At 36.5% G+C, this 27,946-nt stretch overlaps 1 protein-coding gene across 4 annotated transcripts; it reads right to left on the reverse strand.

Annotated features, from left to right (window-relative positions):
* Positions 1–5: 5 nt before the first annotated feature.
* ttbk1a (tau tubulin kinase 1a) lies at positions 6–27,905 on the reverse strand. Of its 4 annotated transcripts, none has more exons than XM_082155378.1 (15): positions 27,747–27,905; positions 21,046–21,198; positions 19,442–19,589; positions 18,030–18,103; positions 17,651–17,791; positions 17,414–17,518; positions 15,079–15,144; positions 14,871–14,963; positions 14,626–14,751; positions 14,176–14,330; positions 13,127–13,331; positions 12,788–12,954; positions 11,305–11,848; positions 1,586–3,093; positions 6–1,341 (listed from the first exon to the last, which is right to left on the reverse strand). In XM_082155378.1, exons 2-15 carry the CDS (start codon positions 21,112–21,114, stop codon positions 897–899), a joined length of 3,846 nt encoding a protein of 1,281 aa, XP_082011504.1. In that variant the 5' UTR covers positions 21,115–21,198; positions 27,747–27,905; the 3' UTR covers positions 6–896. The 4 variants fall into 4 exon arrangements, with proteins under 4 accessions (XP_082011504.1, XP_082011505.1, XP_082011503.1 ...); XM_082155379.1 differs by having other exon boundaries at positions 26,460–27,905; XM_082155377.1 differs by lacking the exon at positions 27,747–27,905 and adding an exon at positions 25,101–25,987.
* Between the last annotated feature and the right edge of the window lie 41 nt (positions 27,906–27,946).

Raw genomic sequence — 27,946 nt, forward strand, 5'->3', positions numbered from 1 at the left:
ACGACTAAGACTTGATCATTTTATGCTCCTTGTTCCAACAGAAATCTCACTTAACATCTCACCATTGTAATAAGAGCAAAAGAGGTGAAAATTGTTCATTTAGAAATAATCCGTATTGACAATTATTAATAATGTGTGATTTCTGCCATGCTTAGAAAATGAGATAACTCAGTGTAGAACCCACAATAAATTCCTTTAAGAAAACTAAAACCCAAATACTTTACCATTTCCTTTGCCTGATAAAAATAAAGAGGTCTCTGCAAGAAATACTGAAAAGAATATATACAAGCATACAGCAGTATCATCAAACACTTGTAACAAGCTAAAGACAAGGCATGCCCATCATCACAAGGTTTACAAAGAGGGCCGAGCTGCAGACCAGAGAAAATTTGTGCATTTGTCCTTGGATATGTGGCAGATTTTACAATGTTCTGTGTGTCTGGTGGTCTATAATAATTTGTGCTGCCTAAATACACATAATATACTGTATGATTGATTTAGATGTTGTAAATAATTATACATTATTATTGTGTGTCAAGGGTCAAAGACAACTTGGCATCTAACTAATAATAAAGTACACCTTCAAAAACATATTGAATTAAATATGCACAACAGAACAACACATATACAGTATAGCACCGATTAAGCTAAATGTGACATTTCCTCCATTATATTCCAAAAAACTTCCAGTAAAGTGAAAGTTCTACATTGTTTACCCTTATAGTACAACATAAAATTATTTGGTACAGAATTCAAAATTATAGCCATTTTTAGATTAGGAAGAACATTAAATTAATTAAAAGGTTGATTTTGGTCAATGGGGCCGATTACATGTTGAGGCAATATGTTCAAGTAATTGAGAAGAAACAATCCCAGTAAACAGCAGTCACAGTGTCTTATCTGGCTGCAGCTGTTTTGTTGCTTGTGCTTTTTTCCCTTTTCATGGGTACTGTGTTCTTTGAATGAGCAGAAGCTTTGGTTTGATTCCTTACAGGTGTATTGGTGGGTTGGTTTGGTGAAGGTTTGGGGTCCTTTGCAGGACCACTGCAAGTAGTAGTCCTAGACTTCAGTGGGAGATCCACAGTGGTACGGAGGGCAAACGGCTGCTTGCGAGATTCGCTAACTGCAGTTCGTATGGGTAGCCTATGGGGCGAAGGACTAGCTATACGGGTTGAAGAGAAAGTGCAGTTTGTGGTGCTTAAGCTGCGACGAGACGAAGCCGGAATACAGGAGAGAGGCATGCGATTGCTTCCACTTGGCTTGGTAGAACAAGATAATGTTGATTTTGATCTTGTGTGAAGTGGTGGAGCACTTGATCCTGATTGTGGTTGTACCTTTGACCTAAGGTGAATAAAATACAATTTAATTGACCATATTCATACTTTTGGTATGCTGTCAACTGGATTGTGTAAAATTCTGAATTAAAGAAATGGCTCCCATTAAATTCTTAAGTGTGAATTTAAATGTTCTTCATCCTATTTGAAAACTGAATTGCAATCCAAAGAAATTCAAATTCAATGCATTCTCAATTTGCTTCTAAATGGTGCACAACCCTGGCTGTCAAACATGTTTGAAGTGAACTTACCCATTGCTTGCCTTTTGTTCTAATTTTGCATTTCCAGCTTCAGGATGGATAACAGGAGCCACTACTACTAGTTTAGTTGAAGGCTTTCTTATTGGGGTAACTGGCCGTGGGATCCTGCTGTGCCACTCTGTTTGATACTTTTCCTCAGCCTTCTTCTTGAGTTTCTTGACAGAATCATCAGATACGTGAATATCTTCCTCTGAGCCTGTAGTAGAAAGAGTCTCTGAAGGTCTCTTGGGCTCATCTCCAGAAGATACTGAGGATGAAGTCCTGGAATTTAGTCTTATCCAGCGGCCCTGACGTTGTCTTTCTACAGCTTGACGGGCCAGGTCTTGCTGCATGGCTCTTCTACGCAGTCGCTCTTTGATGGGCAGGGATTGTTCAGATCCTGGCTCTTCTTCTGGGACTAGGATAGGAATTCGACTTTTGCTCCTTGGTCGTGGAAGTTTAGAAACACTTTCAGGTACTGTGTTCTCCTCTTGATATTCCTCTTTTAGTTGTTTATCCTGTTTGGATTCAGTTGATGAACCTTGATGGATGGGTTCCCTAGACTCTGAGAGTAGAGGAACCACAAGACCTTCCCATTTTTTAGCAGTCTCATTTGGCAAAAACCCATGCAGAACACTGAGTACCCGAGGTTCCTCTGTAAGAGTCTGAGAGGTCACCTCAGACTGGACACATGCTGCAACTCCTCCTGGCTCTTGAGAAAGGACTGACTTGTCCTTTATCTGCTTGGATTGTGATTTGCCTTCAACCTCCTCTAAAACTTCAAGAACCTGTGCACCACTGGAAGACATGACATTCAGATGGGTTGTCTCTGCAATGTGTAAAAAAGTTCGCTCCACTTTGGAGAAAGGGGGTGATGCAATTGAGGCTGAGGCCACCAAAGCTGTTGAGACAGTTACCACCAGTTTAGATGTTTGTATGGATGGGTCAACACTAATTGCATCAGGTTGCCTTGCATCTGAAGACCTCTCTGCCTGCTTTATGTCCTCCTGGACCTGCACCTCTAGTCGACCAACTTCATCCAACGGCTCATTTTGAGGGGCATCAGATCCCACCACAGCTTGATCCATATCCGTCGCATTTATAACATTGGGAGACTTCTTTGTGTCTCCTGGTGAAAACAAAACAAGGGTATTCGAGACGTCCTCTTGGTCAGGATCTACTTCAGCAACAGAACCCGGTTCTTTTGACTCCTTGTGCGGATCATCGGCCACTAAGGTGGAAGGAGCCCCATCTTGACTAGGTTCAGTGCTCTTTTCGCTTGCGCCACTACTAGATTCACTCTTCGTGACATCGTCATCTCTGGGTCCCTCATCTTGTGTTTCAGGCGGTGTGGCTGTGAAGGCCCGTCGCTGGTGTAGGCTTCCTGTAAGCATGACGGTGAGGAAGTCGGCTCTCTTAGCCTGCAGTTTAGGAAGGATATGAAACATCTCCTTCTCAGAGGATGGGGATTTAGTCCTGTAGTCAGTAGGTGACAATAGGGGCTCACCGGGGGTTGGGCCCTAAAGGATAACATAAAAATGCTCAAGTCACAATACTGCCATATTGGTAAGGCAGTGTAAGAAAAATTATGAGAAACAATGAGATCCTGTTCAGTGAGATATTCCTGGAAAACACTTTCCAGCAACACATACTTACTGTATATGAAGACATACTGTACTTCATAATTGAGTTTACACATACTTTTTCTAATCATTTTATTCATTTCTAATAGATAAAATCATTGCTATACATTATACAACCACACAATACAACACATTTTTTTTTCTCAAAGACTTTAATTATGTTTAAATTGTACACAAGCTTTTTAAGATTGTCTAGATTACATACATAAAAAAGGCACAAAAATGTGTTAAAGAATTTTCCATTTTACAGCAGCCAGTCATATTTTGCTTTTTTTTTTCAAGTGTATCCAACATACAGGTTTTCTATACAATACATACAGACTAAAACCAACCAGATAACATGCTTTTATCTATACAGTATTGATTTAATTTCTCTTTCTTAGATATATATGTACAATTATCCTATCATTTAAAAAAAGTTTAAAATACATGCTTAACTTGGAAATATTACAAGCATACTGTACAGTGATGTTGTGATAGAAAAGGTAATATGCTTATTGTACATCAATCTAACAGATCACAGCCCATTTACATTACATAGCAATACCAGACTGTCATTGGAAATAAAATCTTGCTCTTATTACTTGCCTGGTTACATAAAAAGTTAAATAAAACCTTCTGCAACTTATTTTTACACTGTTATTTAACAGCACACAATTTTAAATTAGCGCTGTTACCATTGACACATAGTTGTTTTTAATTGCAAATATACTGAATACATTAAATATTGACAACAGTCGGTGCTTGTATCAGCTCCATCAAGAGCTTGTTCTGTGTACATTGTTGCTTTTCAGCTGTGTATCGGTGTCAACATAGTAGAGTTCATTGTGGTTCAAGTGAAGCTTCTCACAACACCAAGCTAAGATTATCACTCCCTGCAGACATAATTATGCTCCAAACGTCCTTGATCCATCACATCTCACTATATACATTATATAGAATGACCCTGCAATCAACAATATATCATACAACATGCACATTACAGCTATGATACAGCATATTCCTCCATCCTAAAGGTGTTATTGTGACAAAGGCATTGTGTATAGGCATAAAGTAAAACCATCAAAAACTCATAAGAGCAGTTTAGTGGGATGTGATAAGACTAAATTAATTTCTTTTTGGTATTTCAGAGCATCACATGCAGATGTTCAGGTAGAAATAAAATAAAAGGCCTTCGAAAATGTTGTAAACAGTGCTTAAAACTAAAAGAACATCTTTTACAAAAACTTATTGTAATGGTAGATCTTTAAAAAAAAATGCTTTAATGCAAAATTATTTGTCAATTAAATATTTAGAATATTGTCAACTGAATATTTTGCTTTAAAAAAAAACAAAGGAATTTGCTCTATTGATCAATTAGTATTTAAATCAATAATCAATATACAATTCATGGAAACATAAAGGCATAACATAAGCCATACAAAATTGTCTTAGTTTCACTTGCTTTCATGGACCAACTTCATTTGTTAGTCATGCAAAAATAAGGTTTTGAACTGCACTGTCTTTCCAGTACTTCCCTGTCAACAGACCTGGACAGTCTCAACAATAACGACTTTTCTTGCACCGTTAATGTCGGTGCCATTACTGTAAAATTACAGCTAAACATATTGATGTAATCCAGGCAAAAGCAAATGTGCAAAATAAGTGCAAGAGTTAGCAGCCTGTTTGGGTATATAACAGTACATTCATGTGAGAAGCCATGACTGTGACAGTACCAGAAACATATACAGAAACCAAGTCATTTTTGAAATGTATCATTTCTGTTCTAATACAATGTCAATATGCACTGACTGAAGATGCACAATTCAGAAAATTTCATCATATAAAGGTGCAGTACACACTCCAAAACTATAAGTTGTATGTATGCGTGAACAAACAACAGATTTTCGATGTTTCTAATGTTTAAAAACACTTATTTTGCAACAAAAAAGCAGTTTAATTTTAGTCAAGTCGTTTTAAAAAATATAATCAAAAATATAAATTAAATTAAATCTAGCAAAATTAATGGTTTTCTAAACAATTAATGACCAGATCATTTTTCTTTCCTGACAAAAGGAAAGTATAAATACATTTTCCATCAAATTTCATAATCCAGGCATGCATCTTATGTTATATTGCCAAAAGATCTCTGCCTGCTACAACAAATGCAAGAGCCATTTAACTTTCAAGCCTAGGTTGTTTAAAACAACTTAAGCCACCAACATCCATAAAATGAAGTTTATTCAACGAAGGTGCTATTTAATCACTAAATGTCTAATGTACATAATATTTTCTAGAATATGCCCTTATTTTCAGTTCTTTTTTTCAGTATAAACATTAGTGGATTTTAATTGAGAAAATGACAATCTTGTACCGCTCAATTCAAAACCACCGTTCACATCTTATTGCAATCAATCACATCGCCAAGGAAACAGCTATGGCTCCAATTCGGTGTCTTTTTTAAAGTGCAATAGTGAGAACAGTACACAAAAGACCCTACAGCAGTCTCACACACATAAATTTGCTACTCAATAACATACAACACAAAACTGTGCATCCAACCCAAGACTAACTAGGAGGTATTTAATGAGATATAATGCGTACACAGCGCATTCAAAGCTCTATGCACATAAATATATGATTAAATGAGATATGGAAGCTTTTATCTACACACCTTCCTAAACACGCAAAAAAAAAAAAGATGCTATTTAATGGAAACTGCTTTCATATATATATATATATATATATATGAAGAGTTCAGATGCAAAAGCCTCTAAGTGCCATCTGAAATTTTCTTCAAGAATGATCATTTTTATCAAGCTCGTATATTTAAGTTCAGTTATTTCACTAAAATGGCAATGAAAATTACCTATTAATTGTAATTTAAGTGAAATTACTGAACTTAAATATACAAGCTTGATAAAAATGATCATTTTAGAAGAAAATTTCAGATGGCACTTAGAGGCTTTTGCATCTGAACTCTTCATATATATATATTATTTTTGGCTATACTAATTTTAATCAGTGGCAGAGAAACCAAAATGCGTGCTGTTCTTTCATTTCCTGTATGACTGACACAACAGCCGACTCATTTATCTCATATTTCGTCTGTAAAAGATAACCAGACTCCAGCATGCCACTTCATTGGTTATAAAAGCATTGACTTATTATTCCCTTTTGCTCCTATGGTTCCATTTTATATTTAAAACACTTTCATTCAACTTGCATAACATCTCCTTTGTGAGGCAAAAGCACCTATAGAGCACAGAAAAAAATTTGTTTTTGTCAAATTGAAAGCCTGCGTAGGTAAGGAACAATATGTACTATGGATGATGGCTTAGAACGTGTTTGATAACTTAAATTATAATACTAAAAATATTAAAAGAAGACAAAAAAAAAAATCACCAAGTTTTTCATGTTTTTTTTTGCATGGAAGACAATAAAATAACTTGCATATTAAAGGCAGCGGTATTATGTTTCAGGTTGACCACAGCTGCAAATGCAACACATGCAACTGAGGTACACGAATAGCCACTGCAGGTAATGAATTTTGGCTATAAATATCTTTATAGTTCGCTATATCTAATGTGATTTTTTTACTCACAGAGTGATTAAAATGACTAAAGCGTTTGTTCATAACAAGCAGAAAGTGCGAGTTATGAACAGCGTGTGTAAAAGCATGGCATTCCCTTTAACACGTCGTTCCCTTCTTACAGCCCTCTACAGTTTATTGCATCAGAAAAGACTTCATCTTTCCCAAAAAATATTTCAACATCCTAAAAAAAAAGAAAAAAAAAAGTCTTTCACATCGGTGTGTGAGAAGAGATTACGTCAGCTTTCCTCAGCTGTTTTTGTTCATCAGTTTGGCCAGCATCTGCTGGATCTGCACGCGGGACACGTTGAGCATGGAGTGCCTGCTGCGAGGACTTCCAGGCGGCTGCAGGGGAGCGTGACGCCTCGAGCCCGATCGGAGGTTACCGTGAGCCGGGCTGCTCTCGGCCGACCGGCTGCGCTGGATGAAGGATCCTCCGGCGTGAGGGTACTGCTCAGTCTCCAACGTCGAGGACGAGAAGACGTAGGAGGCGAGACGTCGCAGCTGGTTGGAACGCGGGCCCGTGTGAGGCCTGTCATCATCCAGCTGAAATAAAACGAGAAAGAGCAAGCGTTGAAATTCACGAGCTTAACAGAGGATTTGTATTTGTAACATTTAAGGCATCTCCCCAGTCGCATGCAGTGAGGAGAACGCCAGACACTCAGAGGAAAGAGAGGAACGGGCTCTCTTTACACAGACCTACAACGGGTTGCCTGGAAACAAGTTTTCACAAGAGACAAAGCAAAAGGGATAGCTATGTTTTTTTCTTTTTGGTTGGGCAGCCAACATTGAGAGCCTCTATTCCACAGAGGCTGTTCGTTTGATGCAGATCCACCTCTCAAAAATGTGCCACATGTGACCATGTATAAGACAATGAGCAGAGAGATTGCAGACAAAAAGTACTTTAACCATTTTACCGATCGGTATCATCACACCGTCGTTGTAAATGCGGACAACTTAAGAAAAATGAATGGTCAGGCATACAAACACAAACACACATGGATAAAAATGGGTAAATATGGATAAAATGATGACAAACAGAATTCAAATAAGAAAAAACAATGAGCAAGTTCATCAAACAGGTACAAAAGGGACTAGCCTAAACTGTGCTTACCGCAAACACCTCTTTCACTCTTCTTTTGTGGCTCCAGCGGCAGCCTTGGTATTTTCTCCGTGGGTGAAATCAACGTGTCATACGTGATTTTGAGCGAAAGGCCGAGCAAAAGGCAGTGGGCATTTAAAAGGTGAAGACTGCTGGGAAAATGAGCATCCTCATCTGTTTTGATTTGAGATTTTGGCTATCATACAAAAGAGACAATCCAGCAATCTCAGTTCAGCTTGAAAAGGCTGTGACTGTGTTTACAGCGAAACAATGTAAGGGGCAAGTTATTCTAAACAGAATTCAGAAAAATGCCCCAGAATGTTTTTTTCTCTGCTATATTTCCTCATGGGTAAATGAGAAGAATAAACTAGCTATAAACTAGCTAGCTAACTTTTAAGATGAGCAAAACTGCTGGTCTACTATATGTCATCTGGCTCACCCTAGTGGTAAAGAGCGTCTGAAATCTTCTCACACATTTTGTTTTGGACTATGAGGGATGACAAACATTAAAATATGAAAATGAATAACTTTAATGTGAATTAGTGCAGAATTTTACTGAATGGTTTAGTGCTGAGCGTCCTAAAAAGACAAACAACAGTCAGAGTAGAAACGCTCAGCAGTAGACCCCTCATTTTGAACGCAGTCAAAGACACAGACACAGTATTGAGGTAAAAAAAAAAAAAAAAAATGTTAAAAAAAGTGTTTTCTGAAGGACAAGAAATACGCAGCCCCGGAATCCAATTAGCAAAGGTCTAGTTTACCCTCACAGAGTTTTTTTCTGAAAAACTGCTGAAAACAAACCGGATATTTCTGAAGATTTAAGAAATCATCTAGTAATTCTATCTGGAAAGGAAAAAATAATAAAAGAAAAGAAATTTGGCCCATGTACACACTGCAGCTACTTTTAATCCCATTCTGTTCATATTGAGTTCAGTTATTACAGGAGTGACAACCGAATTAAACAAGTGAAATCATTTCTAGAATATTAAATAGGATAGTTAAGCCAAAAAATAAAAATTCTGTCATTATTTATTCATCCTCATGTTGTACCAAACCTGTATGATTTTCTTTCTTCTGTGGAACATAAAAGACGATATTTTGAAGAATGTTGCCAACCAGTTGGACAAAAAAAAAAAAAAAAAAAAAAATAATGTTCCAGAAAAGAAACAAAGAAATATAGTTTTGAAAGGACATTTGGGTGAGTAAATTACAGAATTTTTGAAAACCATTTTCAGATTTTTTTTTTAGGGATTGAAAACCATTTTTGGGTTACCAATCCCTTTAAGGTTGCAGCAAATGAATTTTATTTAAATCCATGTAGTGCGATCAGAACTAAAGTGAGCAGCTAGTTAATGCAATGAAATCATGCTTAATGAGCATAAATGATTTCATAACAAATGGCACACTAATCAGTCACTAACACTGTTTGATATCCATGTTTCTTGTTTACAATCGCAGGGTGTGGAATAAATCACTATGGTTACCTCCATATCACAAAACTATAGTACGAAAGACTCCATGAAATCATATGAAAATGATACCTGATCAAAGCTTTGTAGTGTGTACATGACCTTGAATACCCCCTTAGTTACAGCTGAACTTCAGCATACAAAAGTTTTCCAAAATACAAACCATGAACAAAGAAGAATCATTACATTGTAGCAAATCATGTGAAAACCAAATGTTTGATGGTCAGAAAAGAAGAGATGAGGCATGAGTCTGTGTGTCAGACAGTGAACTAAAGAGAGAGTGACAGATGAAGAGAGAAGAAAGGGAGAAAGAAATAGGCACACACCCTGTAAAAAGTGGAGACAACAGCGCCGCCCCATCACAAAGCACTGGCTTTATATAGATTAAAGTTGGTTTTAAGACAGATATGCTATTTTAAAAATTGAAAAAGTGCTATAATGGGACTTAAACTAAACCAAGTCTCCTGCACATGTCTCTGGAACCAGTATTTCATGTTCACTCTTGGAACAAGTGGAAAGTGAACAAATTTCTAAAGGTACAAGAAATTCCTGATGTAGGTCATTCTCTGTGTGGTGGCTGAAAAGATCAGGCACCACATTTAAAACAAGATCGAAAGCGCTCCAAAGAGGATTATAGGTTGGTTTAGTAATATTTTTTACACAATTTATAACAAACATTTACACACAGATACATAAATAGGGATGCACCGATATGAAAATGATGGCTGACACGATAACCGATAATTCTTTATATTTGAAAGCAGATAATCGATACATTGGCCGATATCATTTTTGAGAGCCTGCTTACAAAAACAAAAGTCTCACCATTAAAAGCCATGTCCCAAGCACACAGCTATAACATTCTCATTATAATTTTATGTAGCCTGTATGACAGACTTGTACTGCGCATGTTACACTCCTTTTTTGAAGTAATTGCAATCATATTTCAAGCAATTCAAAACCATCATGGCGAACAGTGCACATCTGAAGTGTCTCAGCTGAAGGAAATAATCCATTATTTACTTTAATATATTGGCAACATTTTCTTATCGAGCCGATAAAGATAACAAAACAAAAATACTGTAAAAACAGCTGCATTATGAAATATTGCTACAGTTTTAAATAAATGTTTTCTATTTTAATAGATGGAAAACATTTCTCATAATCATTGATGTTGAAAACAGTTATGCTGTTTAATATTTTTGTGGAAACCATGATACTTTTTTTTCAGGACTCTTTGATGAACAGAAAGTTCAAAAGAACAGGATTTATTTGAAATAGAAATCTTTAAAATTATAAATATCTTTACTGTCACTTTTGATCAATTCCTTGCTGAATGAAAGTTTTAATGTGTTTAAAAAAATTATAATCTTACTGACTCCAAACGTTTGAATGGTAGTGTATATATAAACATTTTTGTATTGAATTTGTATAAAATTTTTGTAAAACATAAAATATTTGAATCAATATGTTTTTAAAACAATATCATTTTGAAAATATCTGTTATTAATTTGCAAGCAGAGAAGTAACAAAATAGCAAGATGCAATGTAATATAAAGAAATTACAGTATAGTGTTCCTGCCATCTTATCTGATATTTCCCTATCATTTATTTCATTATTAGCTGATAAAATCCAGTACTCAGCTGATAAAGCTGGTTTGTGAATAAGCATCCTTTTCCTGATCTAATTTTAAAATTCTTATCTAATGATCTAATTTTTCTTCAGCATCTCATGAGCTCGAAAACATTGCACCCACACCGCATCCAAAGAATGATGTACCAAAAAAAAGTGTCTGTAAACAAACAATTTATTATAGCGCTTCTAACTGGACCTCATGATTTCTTTACCACCATCAAATATTTTCAGCCTCACTCACCTTAAACCCAGCAATGCACTCCATCTTTAGGCTAAGAATGTCAGTGCAGGTTAGTCAGGATGATCTTACCTGTCTCTGAGGTCCGTTGGATTCTGACTCTCTCCGCCGTGGCCGTCCGGAGGGCAGCGAGTGACAGGGTGACTGCACAGGGCTCTCTGCTGAGGTTGACTGGCCTTTCCCGCTCCTCCTGGACGCCTCCTCCTCCGTAAGGGGCAGCATGCCTCGTGTCGTCCGGTCGCCATGTGACGTCTTGGGCCTGACTGACGGATCTGTCCCTCTATGTCTCCGCCGCTCTTCTCCTTCCTCCAGAGGGCGTAATTCCTCCGGCTCCTCATCCGTGGTACCGGATGTGGTGGGTTCGGCTCCTGGGAGGTGGTGGAAGTCTCTGAGCTCCGTTTCTTTGTCTATGATGACCCACTCCTTGCTGTCAAAGTCCTCCTCTTCCGCGAGTGGGACGGAGCGGATGAAGGCATTGCTGTGGGCTTCCTGGTCCACTGACGCAGAGGCCTCATTACGACCACGGTCTCCGCGACAACCGTCGATGGACAGCATCTGAGCAGGCTGGGAGGAGTAAACATGCCGAGAGGGAGAACCCAGGATGTCCATTCGAGAGCTGAGAAAGGAATAAATAATGAATTTATGATGCTAAATGACACAAAAATATGAATAGTATGAATGGGCAGTATGAGCACAATATTTTATTACAGGAACAATATATATACACATACATATACATATGTACATACATACATTCATATATACATGTTATTTGTGCTGGAAAATCGAAGAAAAAAATATTTCTCACTTAAGTATAAATATTTTTTCCTTTGATTTTCCAGAAAAAATATATACACACGCTATTTTTGCTGGAAAAATCAAAGAAAAAAATTATTACACTACCATAAAAACAGTACAATTTTACAATATTATTTCAATTCAAAATACCTATTTTCTTTTTTATTATATTTTAAAATGTAATTTATTCCTGTGATGACAAAGCTGAATTTTACGCATCATTACTACAGTCTTCAATGTCACATGATCCTTCAGAAATCATTCAAAAATGCTGATTTAGTGCTCAAGAAACATTTTCTTATGAATATCACTGTTGAAAACAGCTTAATATTTTTGTGGAAACTGTGCTACTTTTTTGTCCAGGATGCTTTGATGATTAGAAAGTTCAAAATTTTTAAAAAATATAAATATTTTGTAACATTATAAATGTTTTACTGTCACTTTTGATCAATTTAATACATCCTTGCTGAATAAAAGTATACATTTCTTTAAAAACTTTTAAACAGTAGTGTCTCTGAAATAATCATGTTGTAATGCCTTTATTTGAATAATGCAGTGAATTAAAATTTCATCAATGAAAATAGCCTTCTCATTATATTATTATCTCTTTAAATGTGGAACTCAATAGATAAAGATAAGTGCAAAAACAGCATCACAAGATGTATTATGACTCAAAACAGTCAAGCTTACATTATAAAACAGATAGTTCGTTATCTAACTTCTGACTGGTTGAGTCAATACAAAAATTTCGACCCACCGTTGTCCGTAACCATCCCGTCCATCAGCGGCAGATATGCGATCAGATTCAGGGCTGTTGACCCGTCGGTACCTGAGTGAGTGCACCTGCATACCCGGAGAGTCCAACCCTCCCCGTTGTGGCGACACAGGACACACACCCCGGCTACCATCTTCCTCTTGACCTCCCTGCAACATAAAATCAAAGAAAATGAAATGAAATATATTTTTTTAAAAACTGACTTATAAAACTTCAAATGGATTATAATGTTTAATTGGTTTTAAAATAAACAAAATTGCTTTTTAAAATATGATCATGAAAAGTATTTGATTGGATTATATTCATTGGAGTGCTCTGCACCTTTCCAATGTTAATCCTGAGTTTGTTGCGATTAAAGTCTGTCTCCTCCCATCCATCTGCGTCAGTGGGTAACTGACTGCCAGCAGCTGGCCGGCCAGAGGGAATCGGAGGGGCGTTTTCCTGATCGCTTAGGTGCTCGTCCTGCACAACGTCATCTGTATTTTCCCTCTGAAGGTCACCAGGCATCTGGGTTACATTTATAACCCTAAAGTTTCAAGAAAAGATCACAATCAATTTCAATAAAAAATATATAGTATCAAGTCGACCCTGAATTACTTTAGAAAATGTTTTGGGAAACCTACTTGGGGTTGTTTAAAAAAAAAAATGTTTATGACATGGTTCACCTTTATAGAGTCATTTTCTGTAAATATCACCCAGAGCTTACAAGAAGCATCAGAGGGGGAACTCCTTTAAAAGTCATCAGATGTTTTTCTATTTCATGGTAAAATGTTCCTCATGTCCTGGAGCAATACAACAACTCTGCCTTTCCAGAACTGCAATGGACTAAAATAAGTCAGTGACATTTCCATCAGAAGTGAGTGTTCTCCTCTCTGAACATGTAAACCTACTGAAAACAAACCACAATGTTCCAAGAAGCATTGGATGTTTGTGACTAATAAATCAGTTTGCAAAATGTATCAGTATGCAAATAACAGTGATTAAGAAAAGCAAATAAGACAACACATTCAAGCTTGTCCCTTGTTTTTTCAGTTGCTTGAGTATTTCAGACGTTAATCATGCCTTTCGTCCATCTGTACGGCTTTTATGTGACAATGTACGACAAGTAACAAAATCCCTCGAGAGGCTGCCTGTGAATTAGTGTGGGTTTTGTAAAGTGTGGTGCATTTGTGTGTTCGTGTACAAGAGGATCTTTAACTGGATGGATGGATGGATGGATGGATGGATGGATGGATGGATGGATGGATGGATGGATGGATGGATGGATGGATGGATGGATGGATGGATGGATGGATGGATTTATAGGGTCACACGCCCACAGGCATATACACATGGCGTGTGATGTGTTCACACATGCATGCGGTTCTTACCCAACCATAGCCGCTGTAGGCCGTGTGTTCTGCTGCGCTGCTGTCGGTGTGGTGGCAGACATCGTGGAGTCCGTCCCACTTTTCTCCCAATCATATGCCTCATTCTCTGTGATGATGCGTTCTTTCATGCTGTTCTCAAACACTGACATCAGGAGCTGACACAGAAAAGACACCTTAGTAAAGACTACTCATATCTGTATGATGAAATGTATCCATGTAATTCTTATACATTGTTATATAATGTTTAATATTTAATATTCATAAATATATATAGTGTGTATAGAGTGAGAGTGAGAGACAGTAGATATCCAATACATAAAATGGAATAAATAAACAATATAAAATATTGAAATAACAATATAAAAATCTATTTTTGTATTCTATTTGGTACACATCTATTTAGTAAACATAATATGATATATAGAGAGTTAGAGTTTCTATTCTAGGTACCTGATAGTCTGGTTTGGTGTAGTAGTCAAGGGTTAAAACATGCTCCAGGAAGACATTAAACTCTGATGGCATGTGTTTAAGCAGCATCCTATGGTCATAGCGCTCCTTTATCTGACCCACCTGCTCCTAAATGATGCAGATGACAACAGAACATTTCAACAATGGTGGTCTGATACAAAATAAAACTTAATTTGAAGTAAAAAAATCGAGTAAAAAAAGATAACAAACACTGATTTTCAGAGCACCTTGTCTTTAATTTTCCTCCACGGCAGCTGCCCAGCAGCAAATTCAACCAGCATGTAAAACAATGACCATAAGTCATCATGGCGACCCATTTCCTGTAATAAAGAAACAACACAAAAATGAATAGGGAAATAACATTAGATTATTGTATATCCTGTAAAATACATTGTTTGATATAAATACATAAGTAGACATAGAATAAGCACTTACTTTGTTTTTATGTGCATTGACAGATGCATATCTAACAGTCCCTCGAAATCCTGCAACAGTTCTGGGCTAAAAGCAGAAATGTATTAGGAAAAGTTTATTTTTGCATTTTATTTTCGTCATCTGTAATACTTAGAATTTTCTATATATATTTAGGTAAATCAAAACAAATCAGACAAAAATATTCCTGTGTATATTTTATGCATTATTCATTTAATTTCTGTTTTAGTGGTATTGTAGCAACAGGAGAGGGATACACAATGCACAACACACACTCCACTGAACATAGCGTTTCACTCTTCCAGAACATTGAATAAATGTACCTGTGTGTCTGTGCGTGCATGAGTGTGTATTAGTCCCAATGGGACTTTCTTACAAACCAAATCAACTCATTTATTTTTGATTAACTAAATGACATGACAAGCAGCATCTGTTTTGCAGAACAAATGACATTTCATTTGGATGCAGTTAATTTTCTCTTACCGTGTTCACTCTTTTACTGACAATTATTTAAACTTGAATGCCAAACTCTCCTAATGCATGCATGCATATATATATATATATATATATATATATATATATATATATATATATATATATATATATATATATATATATATATATATATATATATAAGCTATAAATGAAAAAAATATGAGGTCAAATATAAAGCAAAGATGAGAACTCCATGAAGTCACTCACAATGAAAGTCTTTCCATTGGTGAGAGTGTGGGGAGAAGGGAACAGATGGAGAAATACGTCAGACATGCACGTCATAACTTAAAACCCCAAACGAAAACTGCAAAAATAAGACAAGATGGTCAAACAAAAGAAAAAGCAGAAATAATGTCCATTTGCACCAGGCAAAATTATACAAATGACCCCATGCAATGTCCTTCAAATGCTGTCAATAGGAAAATGTTAGTATAACAAATAAGTAGCTACTGTGTACAATTTAAAACATTTACAAACATCAACAAATATTAACAAACAAACAAACATGGCAGCATATGACTCTGGACCTTCATTGTCCTATTTATACTGTATGTATGCATTTAAAAAAAAGGCAACATATACAGTTCAGAGGACACCAAAACTATTTATAATCCTAAAAATGATTTTTTTAGGATCTCATAAATATGAATGGATACCACAGATTGGATAAAAAAACATGCTGCAATTGCATTTAAAGTGAAGAATTTTCTTCACAGTAAAGTTACAGTCTGGTTTTTGTTATTTGTTCAACATTATAAAGTTATTAATTGATCTGGAGAGGTAGTTTTGGATCAACCCATGCAACATTTTCAATCTGCTGCAGGAACAGACAAACAACTCCTGAAGGTTGCAGGAGAAAAACAGAGCCAAACCACTTTAGTGCTGCAGCACTGCATTGCCCAGGTGAGTGAGTGAGTGAGTGAGAGAGAGAGAGAGAGAGAGAGAGAGAGAGAGAGAGAGAGAGAGAGAGAGAGAGAGAGAGAGAGAGAGAGAGAGAGAGAGAGAGTGTGTGTGTGTGTGTGTGTGTGAGAGAGAGAGAGAGAGATAGAGAGAGAGATGATTGATAGATAGATAGATAGATAGATAGATAGATAGATAGATAGATAGATAGATAGATAGATAGATAGATAGATAGATAGATAGATAGATAGATAGATAGATAGATAGATAGACTAAAGGATGACACTCAGTTTCCTGCCTGAATCAATGAGTGCAGCTGACTCAGCTGTGCAGAAAGGAATGGCGAAAGAGAAAGAGGGAGAAATAGAGAGAGCCAGAGAGAGAGAGAGAGAGAGAGAGAGAGAGAGAAAGAGGGCTGAAAATATTACACTCTCTCAGGCTGGAACCTGGGGGCATTGCTCACTGATGCATGCAGTCTTATTAAATATTCATACCGCTGCATTAAAACCTGCACGTACAGAGAAATAGAGAGATAGTGTGAAGGATGGAGAAGAGAGGAACATGTGCGAATGAAGAGCTCTTTGTAATGAGCTAAAAGAGGAAACAGCCCAGTGCCTGATTCAGAGAGCTCTGTAAACCTCTCATGAGCTTTCAAGCTCGTCTCTCTGCCAGCCTGCACTGTTACAGTGAATATTGCTTTTTATTGCTCAAATAAATCTCAGGCGCTTCTTAATAAAACCAGACCTTTGGGCTCAATCAAAAGACAACTTAATATCATGGTTGGATTGTAACCAATAATATTGATTGACAGAAATGTCATATTTCATTGCAATGCAGGAAACATGTACTTTTATTCAGCGCATTCAACAAATAAGCATAATTAAGCAGTAAATAATCAAATTAACAATGAATAATACTGAAAAGGAATTAAACTGTGACATACCGGTCGGACTTCTCCATTGGTGTTTGTATACTGTCGTGCGAGCCCAAAATCGAGCATGTAACATTTCCTGTATGTTGAAGGCAGCCTTCCCATGGCAAAATTTGACTGGAAAGAAAATCCATACATCCTTGATAAATAAAATCACTTCTGGAAATCAAATGACAGTGTTGCATAATCGTATTATTAGACACATGATTACAAGGCAATTACATTTTCAGGAAAGCTATTAGATATTACCGGTTTGATGTCTCGATGGAGAAAGCCAACAGAGTGAATGGCTTCAATGGATTCTAGAATCTGTTTTCCCAAGCGGAGGGTTGTGCTCATGGTAAAGGTGCCGCGTGGCTGACTTCGCCTGAGATCTGCCAGGTTTCTACCCTGAGAGTGATAATGAAGTGTAAGTGAAGCCCTCACACCTCCATAAAACCAGTAAAAGACAGCTTCAGTATTTGAGAGAAACCAGCATGTGATGGTTATCTATGATGTACTATAAAATGTTCCAAGGACTTTCATCGATCAATGATGATTTTTCAAATGAAGGATTACTTGTATGCATTGCTGTGTATGAGCTTTGGTTTTATATGTGCCAACTATATTATGAAAGGGAGTCATTTACCTGAAGCTGCATGACAACATAGTTGAATTTATCATTTCGCCCACAGCCTATGAACTTGCACACATGGTTTTTACCTAAAAAAGAAAATAACATTAACATGTGCAAGTAATTTAAATACAAAAATAAAGAATAGCATTATTAGTCAGGCTGATTAAATGACCAATACCCACGTCCACTTGGCCAATCAACAATTTTTTTATACTATATGCCATTACGTGACAACTTGTACTTCTTTTTTGTTTGTTATTTGCTTCTTTCTGATGACTAACGGCTGAACTGAATCATCAGAATGTGAGTGTGTGCGTATAGCTTCACATGTTCGCAGTCACGTAGGCTGTGTTACTGCCGCTTCATTCACAGTGCTAAATATACAACATGCCACGCACATGGTCCTCTGTGATGGGATGGTCAGTCTTTACAGCTTTTAATAAATGCCTCAGTCATTATGATGTCAGCTAAGTACTGTATAAAATGATACAATGTGACTAGCATGCAGCTTAATCTATAAAGCCTTTGAAACACAGAAGGGCTCGTGTTTCTTTGAGTCTTTCTTTTCTATAATGATTCCAACATGTTTTCTTGGGAATACTGTCTTAATTGTAAATTAATTTATATTTTTTTCCTGTGTCCTCAATATCACTTTTCATCCTATGAGTCCTTTATGTGTTTTAACTAATCAAATCATCCTACAGGAAGTTACATAATGATGGGAAAACAACAGCCCAAACAACAGATATTAGCAATGGATATGATACATTTGCAGGAAGTCAGTATGGTAATTTAAGAATGGTTTTAATAAATGGTTAAAAATATACATTACCATTCAAAGGTTTGGGGTCGGTGAGATTTTTAAAAATGTTTTATGTCTCTTATGCTCAACAAGGCTGCATTTATTTGATCGAAATACAGTCAAAACAGTAACATTGTGAAATATGATTCCATTACTCCAGTCGTCAGGGTCACATGATCCTTCAGAAATCATTCTAATATGATGATTTGTTGCTAATATGATGATATATGAAGTCATTTCTTATTATCATTAATGATGAAATCAGTTGTAGAAAACCATGATATACTTTTTCTTAGGATTCTTTGATGAATAGAAGGTTCAAAAATCAGCATTTATCTGAAAAAGAAATCTTTTGTAACATTATAAGTCACTTTTGATGTTTTAAATGATAGTGTATACAAACATATTATAAATGGGTATGCAATTTGTAGACAAACTTCCTTAAATTACAACACAAGAATACAGTTTTTAGGAGTTCAAATGGTACTGTATAACATGAATGACCCTGTGCATTTCTGTGGGGAATTTGTCTCCAGTAATCAGACAATGTGATATCTTGTCAATGTCAAAGTGATGTTGATGCTGTACCAAAAACCAAGACCTAATGATGACCATGTCTTACCTTGCAGTTTCTTCAGAACTGCCACCTCCATCTTCAGGACTTGTTTGGGCTGTTGAGCTGACTCCACTTTTAACGCCACATTCTCCCGAGTCAGCAGGTCCAACGCCTCGTAGATTTCCCCGAACCCCCCTCCTCCTATCTTCTTCAGCTGTACATCAAAAAGGAACACAACAAGATGTTTTTTTCTGTTTAATTTGGTATTGATTTCAAGTATGAGCTGGGAAACCTAAAGTCAGAGAAACAGTTGTGATTTCCTCCCAATGTAAAAGTTGTCAATATTCAATTATCTTATAAAAATGCAGCAGCCTTGCAAAGTGTCTTTGAAGAAGAAGCATCTGGGAAACATCAAAAAGCACTTCGTAATATTTACATTTCAAGTGCGTCAATAGTACCTTTATTTTACTCTCCTGAGATATTGATTTCAATTCAGACTAAAACAACAAGCTCAACAAATAAAACTGTAACAGAATCTCTTCTACATCTGCACGTTATTGTAGATGTGAATAATCCTTGTTTCATTGATAAACCAATCTAGAGGGCAAATCTATTGATCAGGGATATGCAATAGTGCAGCAGTCCCACTGCAGAACAAACATTAGTCAGCTTTGCATAAATTTGTTGCAAATTTCAAATCCGCACCATACAGAGTAATACATGTCCACAAGACAAAGGAGAAAGCAAGCAGAAGATTTGTGATTTCAAATGACTCATAAATCATCATGTCTATTTGATGGTCTAGTTCTAGTGGTTCTTGAGCCCGTTTACTTGGACTGGAAGTGATCAGTCATGTGAGAAGATTCTCTTCTCCCTTGTACTGGGAATTGTTGAGGAATTTTATCTCTACGTGATGTCTTTTGACAAGACAGTCCCAGTGATTGGGGTCAAAAGAGCTTTACTGTTACATAATCTACTAAGAGCATAGGAGAAAAGATGGGAAGCTTTATCTATTCTATATGTACCCGCATACTTTTTTTTTTTTGAGAAGCCCCCCCATTTCATTTTACTGAAAATTTGCAACTTACATGGTAAAAAAAAATTCGATCAATAAAATTTTTAAAGAACAGCATTTATTTGCAACTTATTTTTTTAACTGTCTTTACTGTCACTTTTATTTTCTACTTTTAATTTCTTTAAAACTAATTTTTTTTTGATCCCCCAAACTATTTAATTAAAGTTATGTATTTTTATTTATTATGTTAAAAATAGTTAAACAGTCCAAATGTCAGAAAAAAAATCTTGAAATATGGGATTCAAAATTTTATTTAAACATGAAAGTAAACAAAACATACAGGGTTTTGAGAAATGTATAACAAAGAAACATTGCGAAATACTATAGAAAATAAATATTTAGGATTCAGCACCAATTTTAGGTCAAATTAGTGAAAGCAAACTGAATGTTTTATTTTGTTTTGTTTTATTTTTAGCATTACACCAGCACTTTAATATCACGTTTAATTCAATGTATTCATTTCTTTGTAATAGCTTGTAAAATTTTCTTGCAATTTCTGAGTGAAAAATTGTTTTTACACCAAAACAAATTCAGTGTGTGTGTGTGTGTGTCCCTGTGTGTACAAATGTCATGTATTGATCTTTTGAAAACGTACCACTTTCCATCGTTCTTTGACCATGCAATTTGGGGGCAGAATGTCCTGTTGCTCTGCAGTGCCGTTCATGTTGGCGTTGTCCTGCAGAGCTGGTGCTAGGCACTGCAACCCTGAGAGCACTCTGGCAGCCCCCAGCTTAAACGAGCCATTTATCTGTGAAAAGCCACCAAAAATTGTTAAATCACCTATTCATCATCGCTATTGCCATTTTGCCGACGTGCTATAGGTCAGTTGAGCTGGCTTCTACATGCAATTGCCATCAAACTTCAACAAACGGTAACATTCCAAAGATTAGCTTTGGAATGCCTGATTTTAAAAAGAAGTTATGAGATAGAACACCAATTTATTCCTGCGGTTATTTACTGATACATATTCAAGTGGCAAAATGCTGACATTAAAGTCTGCTTTGAGCGTTATAATGTTACTATGCTGTGAGCAGACAAAGAAAAAGTCTACTAGGCACATCCCTTGACCCACATACTTTTTGACCCAAATGGCTACGCAAATAAAATGGCCACAAACATTGGAGGAAATGCCTAGAAAACAAAAAAAGTAATGACACCCCATAAACAAACAGTGAGGATATTTCTAACAGCACATGCTATTATACATAGGCCAAGTAGCCTACGATGTGCACTAACAAGGGATACTAAAACAGTTCCATTAAGTCTGCTGGGCATTTCTGATAAGATTTAAAAAGAAACCATTATGAACGCATCTAAAATATTCATTAACAACTTTACAATTAAGCATTTATTAAAATAACACATTTAGCTTTTTTCCCCAAAAAGGGGATACATTGATATTAAAATTCTGGCTAATATGGGTAAGCCAATAATTATGTTCATGTTATGGCCGATAAGTGTTAAATGGTTGATATAAAAATTCTAGACCATTTTGTGTAAATTAATTAAAAATAAAACAGTAAAAAATGGGTCATTTTAAAAATTTTAAATGGGTCATTTGTTATAAAGTTATTAGTGTTTTTAAAGGTTAACTTTGAGTGTTAAATGACAGTTCATTTTAATGTTACAAAAAGGGGAACAAACATGCACAATTACTGTAAATATCCAGTATCAGCTAATAACCGATATATTGTGCATCTCTAAAATAAAGCAGCCAAACACTACTGCAATTATAAATAGATAATCAGTTTGACCTTTTTTTTTTTTTTTTTTTTACAGAAATTCACACACTTTTGTTAAAGCTACACTGTGTAATTGATTCTTAGCAAAAAACACTTTGTTCTTCAAAATATGTGCTCATTAATGTGTAATTACTTCTACAAACTAATCCAAGTATTCTCATAAGCGTAGAATCTGCCATTTAGAATACATACGACTCTAGCGAGTCGCTCGAATGGCGGCAGCCATGTTGCGCCTCCATCTTGAAAATACATTTGCCAAAGAGGGACATACCTGGAAATTTAAGCTTCGCCTTTCGCGTTTTTACACTCAGTGGCACCATGACGAATGCGAGAGGGAGATTTCTCACTACTGCCGGCAGATTTGAATTCATACGGCCACCGTAGGAGTTAAAATGCCCTCGGAATGGGAGGAGCAAGAAAGTAATATTTAGTTGGTAGTCATAAACAATTTCACCGCTAGATGGGAGAAAATCCTACACAGTGTAGCTTTAAGTCAGTTATCAGCGCTTAATTATTTAGTTTAAAGAGTGCAACAGAATCTGGTAAGTTGTCAAAAATAGTTTTCTAACAATGAATCTGTGTGTGTTCAATAGCAAACAAACTTCACACGTAAAGTAATTGCATAAATTATATGACATAAGTATTGAGTCAAAAAGCACAAATAGAACAATTAATTTAATATCGGTAACAAGCAACGTAAACAAAAATAATCAGTATCGGTCATAAAAAAACTAAAAAAACAATATCGGTCGATCTCTAATTCTAAAACCAGGTGATTGACAGTAAACTGTATCGGTCATTGGATTCTTAAACACCACTGTCCCGCGACTTTTAAATTAAACATTAGCCTCTTAACACAAATGAAATTCGGCACTAAAATGAGAGACTCGAAATGTTTAATGCAGAAACTTTACTCCAAGGATCAATTTTGGAGTTACCTTCTATTAAACTAAGGTTAAGAAAGATGCATATAAGAACCCAATAACATGCTATTTGGCATGCAGCACCGTTGTTTTGTTGGTTAAACATGCAGGGCCTAGCTCGGCTCAGATTCAGTAGCTCAATCGCTAACTCATGCCCAGCCCAGCATCCGTCAAGAGCTGCAGTCTCTAGTGCAGCATCTTAGAGAAGTGCTCTATGGACAATCTATGAACAAACTGCACTATGACATCAGGTAGACAAAGTTCAGCCAAGAACAGTGACAGAGCGTAATATTGCCAACTCATGTGCCAAGTTACTGACACCTGCACTGATGTACCCTTGATAGATGCAAACAAGGAGATTTGTAGAAAACAACTGGAAGATGATAGTCTGAATGTTATACAGGCAGTGACAGGGATGAATGATGCTGTTTACGAAAATATAATACATTGAAATCATGTTTGGTTCGACTTCACATGAGTTGGCAAAAGAATGTGAGCAGTGAAGAGTTTAATCACTATGTGTTGGTTTTTGAACACTGAGATACAACTGAAGTTCATCAAGCCAGCATTTCCACACCCTTCAGTGGCTGGTTATCAATGGGCTCTTTAACAGCTGCAGTATATTGTTGTGACTGTAACAGCCATTGTAGAAGAATGAAGCTATTCAACTTGTTTTGTCCATTATAGCCTTACTTTCCAATCTCTTCAATTACAGCCAATCGACAATTTCCATAGAGTGCAACAGTGCCCGCCCACTTTTTCGGCGAACTTGGTTCCGGAAGTATTTTTTCCATCAATAGGGATTTATAAAAAGTCTAATTTAAAGAGTTTTAAGCCATGAACCAAATCAACCAGCTACGAGGTGAATGACCACATCGGACAAAAAGACAGGTACAAGATTGTGTAATATACCGAACCATTTTTAATTTTAATGAAGGAAAGAACTACAATCTCATGAAGCAGCGCGAATGACATAATCAAATAAAAACAGGAGAAATATAAAACTAGGGATTTATAGATGTTGATTATACTGTAGAAATAATATATTTTACTTCAAAATTTGAGAGCATAAAGAGACCGACTCTTTACATCATTCGCAGTGCTTAATGGGAGTAGGCAGGCTCTAAAAATTTGGCAGGATTTGCCGTTTCAGTTCTCCGATTGATGGAGATTTCTTTGAAGAATCATGGGTAGTGTAGTTTTTCACCCGGGAATGTTATATGTGATATTTCAACTAAAAGCTGTTATACATGATTATTCAACAAAATCAGTTGAAACAATGTGGGCTGATGGCTTTAAAAAAGGCATATACCATTGATTAACAATCTCATAACTCACATTAGATCTTTCTTTAAATGTTTATAAGTGATCTTTAAAAATGTATTCCCCTTTGGAGAAAATGAATGAGATTTTTACTCCCGGAACCCGATTATTGCACTCTTTTGTGACTATATTTTGAGATGATGTCAAATTTTATATTGTATGAGAAACCTCAATGTGTGGAAATGCTATTGCTTCATTCCCATAATAAAAGGGAATCCACTTTAGGCCAAAGGACAGATGGATATTCTTAATAGTTTCTACATTTGCTGCTATCTACCCTCTCCCTTATGAGCGGCTATCTAAAAAGCAGGTTCCGAACAGTCTTACGGGTGTTGTTCGCGCACAGGCCGTAATGCTGGCGAAAAAGCTAAAGCATTCAAATCGCGCGCCTTGTATTCCCACTAATCTGCGTGTGAGTTTTTTTTTTTTTTTTTTTTTCGTTCCAGGGGACCCATGGGATGTGAGGTTACGGTGAGCGAAAAGCAGAGGGGGTTTCATTCAGGTCACCTTAATTAGCAAAGAATAATCATTTAAGTTCCTCTGAATCCCAGGGAAGGGAAGCGTCAACAGCCATTTTGTGATCAAACTCTGAAAAGTGAAGTGCAGCCACATGTCCAGGAAGGGAAAGGGGGGAACTATGAAGGACGGTGTAACTCTCTCACCATGTTCACAAATCTCTTCAATAACCTTACGTCTCTGACAAAAATCTTGCAACTGACCAATTTAGTCGACACCAAAACCCTCCTTTGCCAGCCTACAAGCCAGAAAAACAAGAGAAGAGATGGATTATACTTAGCAAGCAATTGGTTTTGAGCACTTTGAGCTGATACAGTTCTTGAATGACGTTCCGGCTGTTTTGTTTTCCTTCTCTGTGCTAGTTGTCAAGGATTTGGCACATTGGTCAGTATTGATACAATCTCAAACCATCAGCTGTTCCTCTTTTGACTATTATGACACTCACCATCCATCTTAAGGCAAGCATGGGTCAGACAGAAACTGAATCCTTAAGGATGAATGTCACAAAGGTCAGTTTGCACTCAATGTCCCAGAGAAAGGTGATACATGCATTATTGAATCATAAGCTGATGCGCAAAAGGAAAAATATGTCTTTGACTTGACATTACGAAAAGACATCGCCGTTACGAAAGCCCTGTGAAACTGAAGAAAAAACACAAAACATATGTGCAACACAGTGGAATGGACACAGATACATACACACATTACAACACACCAGGACACATATGGGCCAGTGAGAAAGACAAGACAGTAAATACATATAATGCTTTTACAAATGCATAAATGTTGTGTTTAAAAGCATAGGGGAGAGTGGGGGTAAGCTGTGCCACTGTTGTTTTAGGTTTTCTGAATAAGATGAGAAGCGTCATCTATATTACAGGGCCATAGAAATATGAATTCACAAACAAAACAGTCATGTATTCAACATAAATAATTTATACAATTTATTTTTTAATAATGTTCAATCCCTATCCAAACTCTTTACTGCATTTTAAACTATTCACAGCTTTTAAAGAAAAGTTTAATATTCTGTATATTTGTTTTTTTTTTTACATAAAAACATAAAAGTAATTTTACCTGCCTTGTAGAAAATGTACTTTGACATGCAAATACTGATTTAGAATAAATAAAATCATCACTTTTCTTTCAATCAGACGTCCTGTGATGGACCTATGGACATATGATGGACCCTTTCAAAATATCGGAATACAAAAAAAATGTGAGGGTGACACATCTTACCCCATTCTCCCTTATGTCAGAAAGGTGGAGTAAAGTTTGTAAGAAATGTACACTTTTTTTCTTTTCTTTTTTTTTACAAAATGACAAATTATACATTTGCAGGAAATGTACAAATTTTTTTTTCCACAAAAAGACGATTAAACATTTATGTTTTACATAAGACTAAATTCATTGCAAGCCTTACTCCAGATTATTTCACATGCTTTAGTAAAACAGTAAAAAGCAAATGCATATTTTAAAATATATTTGGAAGTCTCTCTCCCTACCTGGCACACAGACTACGAAAAGTCAGTCTTTTCCGTCGTTTTGAAATCTTCATTTGGGACCTCACAGTGACACAAACCATCAGCTGGGACCTTTCCTAAAACCATAAACCGCCTGACTTCTGCATTTTATTAGTGATGTTCCATCTATCAAAAATTCTATCTACGTGCTAAAATTAATAGCCGTATTACTAAGAAAAACGCGAATGTACAGTAACTTAAAACATTCTTCAATAACACTGACAATGCACTGCAAGACAGTGGACCACCACAAAAACACCTACTGGAAGCGTAGTTGGTTATCTAATCGTAAACATCACGCCTATCAAATAAAAACCATGCATATTAATGACATAAAAAGTCCAAGGTTAAAGCAAATATACAAATCTGGCACGAGACAGGTGCTCTAATTCGCTGTATAAACAAGCTCTATGGAGCATCATATTGCAATCCTCCTAACGACAGAAAATTAAAAGAGTATGTACATGAATGCTATTCTATCCGGATATTCGAGACATCCAATGAATTTCGATAAACAAACGGCACAGCTCTCACAGAACGCAACTGTCCGCAACATCCTTTGCGCTGGTCCGCACTGCAGCGCGTCAAACACCCATGCAGTGACTCTTCGCAATCTGTAGAGGACGCTTTGTGGATAAATATTTATTACGTTGCGTTACGTTCATCTAGTACAGCTGCGTGATTGGGTAATAGGCAGACGCTGCGCTAGTAAACTAACGAATCGTGCTAGGAGGAATGCTTGGCTCATGAATATTAATTGCGTCCCAGCCAGCAACGACAGCATGACTTAATTATTATTCATAAGCTATGTCTTCGCCGTAGTAGGATTAGTCATTTCGCCTCCCTGTTACACTCGTTGTCAATGTTCATTTTGTATAGTTACATAAACTAGCCTATTCAACAAAGCAAAATTAGAGAGAAGTCTCTAGATTACAAAACCCTGAATAGTTAACTAGGCTAAAAGTAAAGATACTAATCCAAACAGAAAAGCATCCAAACAGAACTAACGTTACACATCTCAAACTGAAGCCGATAAACAACACCGGGGGTTCAATAGGCCTGTGTTATTTCAGCAAACGCATATAATAAGCTTTTTTTCTTCTTCATTTTCCAAGAAATGCTAAAATTATTGGCAGACATTATGGATGCATTTGGTTGAATTTACATTCCTACGGGGGCTGTTTTAAAATGACAGCGGTTCCAAGGCCTGGAATCACAGAACCAGCCATATTGTACCACAGCGAAATTGAAATATAAGGCGCTTATTACCTGCTCATTTTCTTATGTACGGAGGCTCATAACCTCTTTTCCCGAGTCAGGATACTCTTTAGACCTCTCTCCACCATTGCTAAGGATGCTGGATGCTCCCTGCTTTGCTCCCCGCCCGTCTGGATCCCAGCATCAGCACCACACATCACTCTTCCTCTCCGACCTCCACCACAGCGATGCTGATGCTCCACACACGGTAT

This window comes from Leuciscus leuciscus, assembly GCF_965113295.1.
Source record: "Leuciscus leuciscus genome assembly, chromosome: 23".
Taxonomy (NCBI): Eukaryota; Metazoa; Chordata; class Actinopteri; order Cypriniformes; family Leuciscidae; genus Leuciscus; species Leuciscus leuciscus.

Bases quoted from the DNA above. Each gene is read 5' to 3' on its own strand.
- ttbk1a (XM_082155377.1), bottom strand. The intron at 15,145-17,413 runs GTATGTCACAGT...TTCTGCTTTTAG, and splicing joins CCAATGGAGAAGTCCGACCG to CCCAGAACTGTTGCAGGATT. The intron at 14,964-15,078 runs GTAAGTGCTTAT...TCTTTATTACAG, and splicing joins TCAATGCACATAAAAACAAA to GAAATGGGTCGCCATGATGA.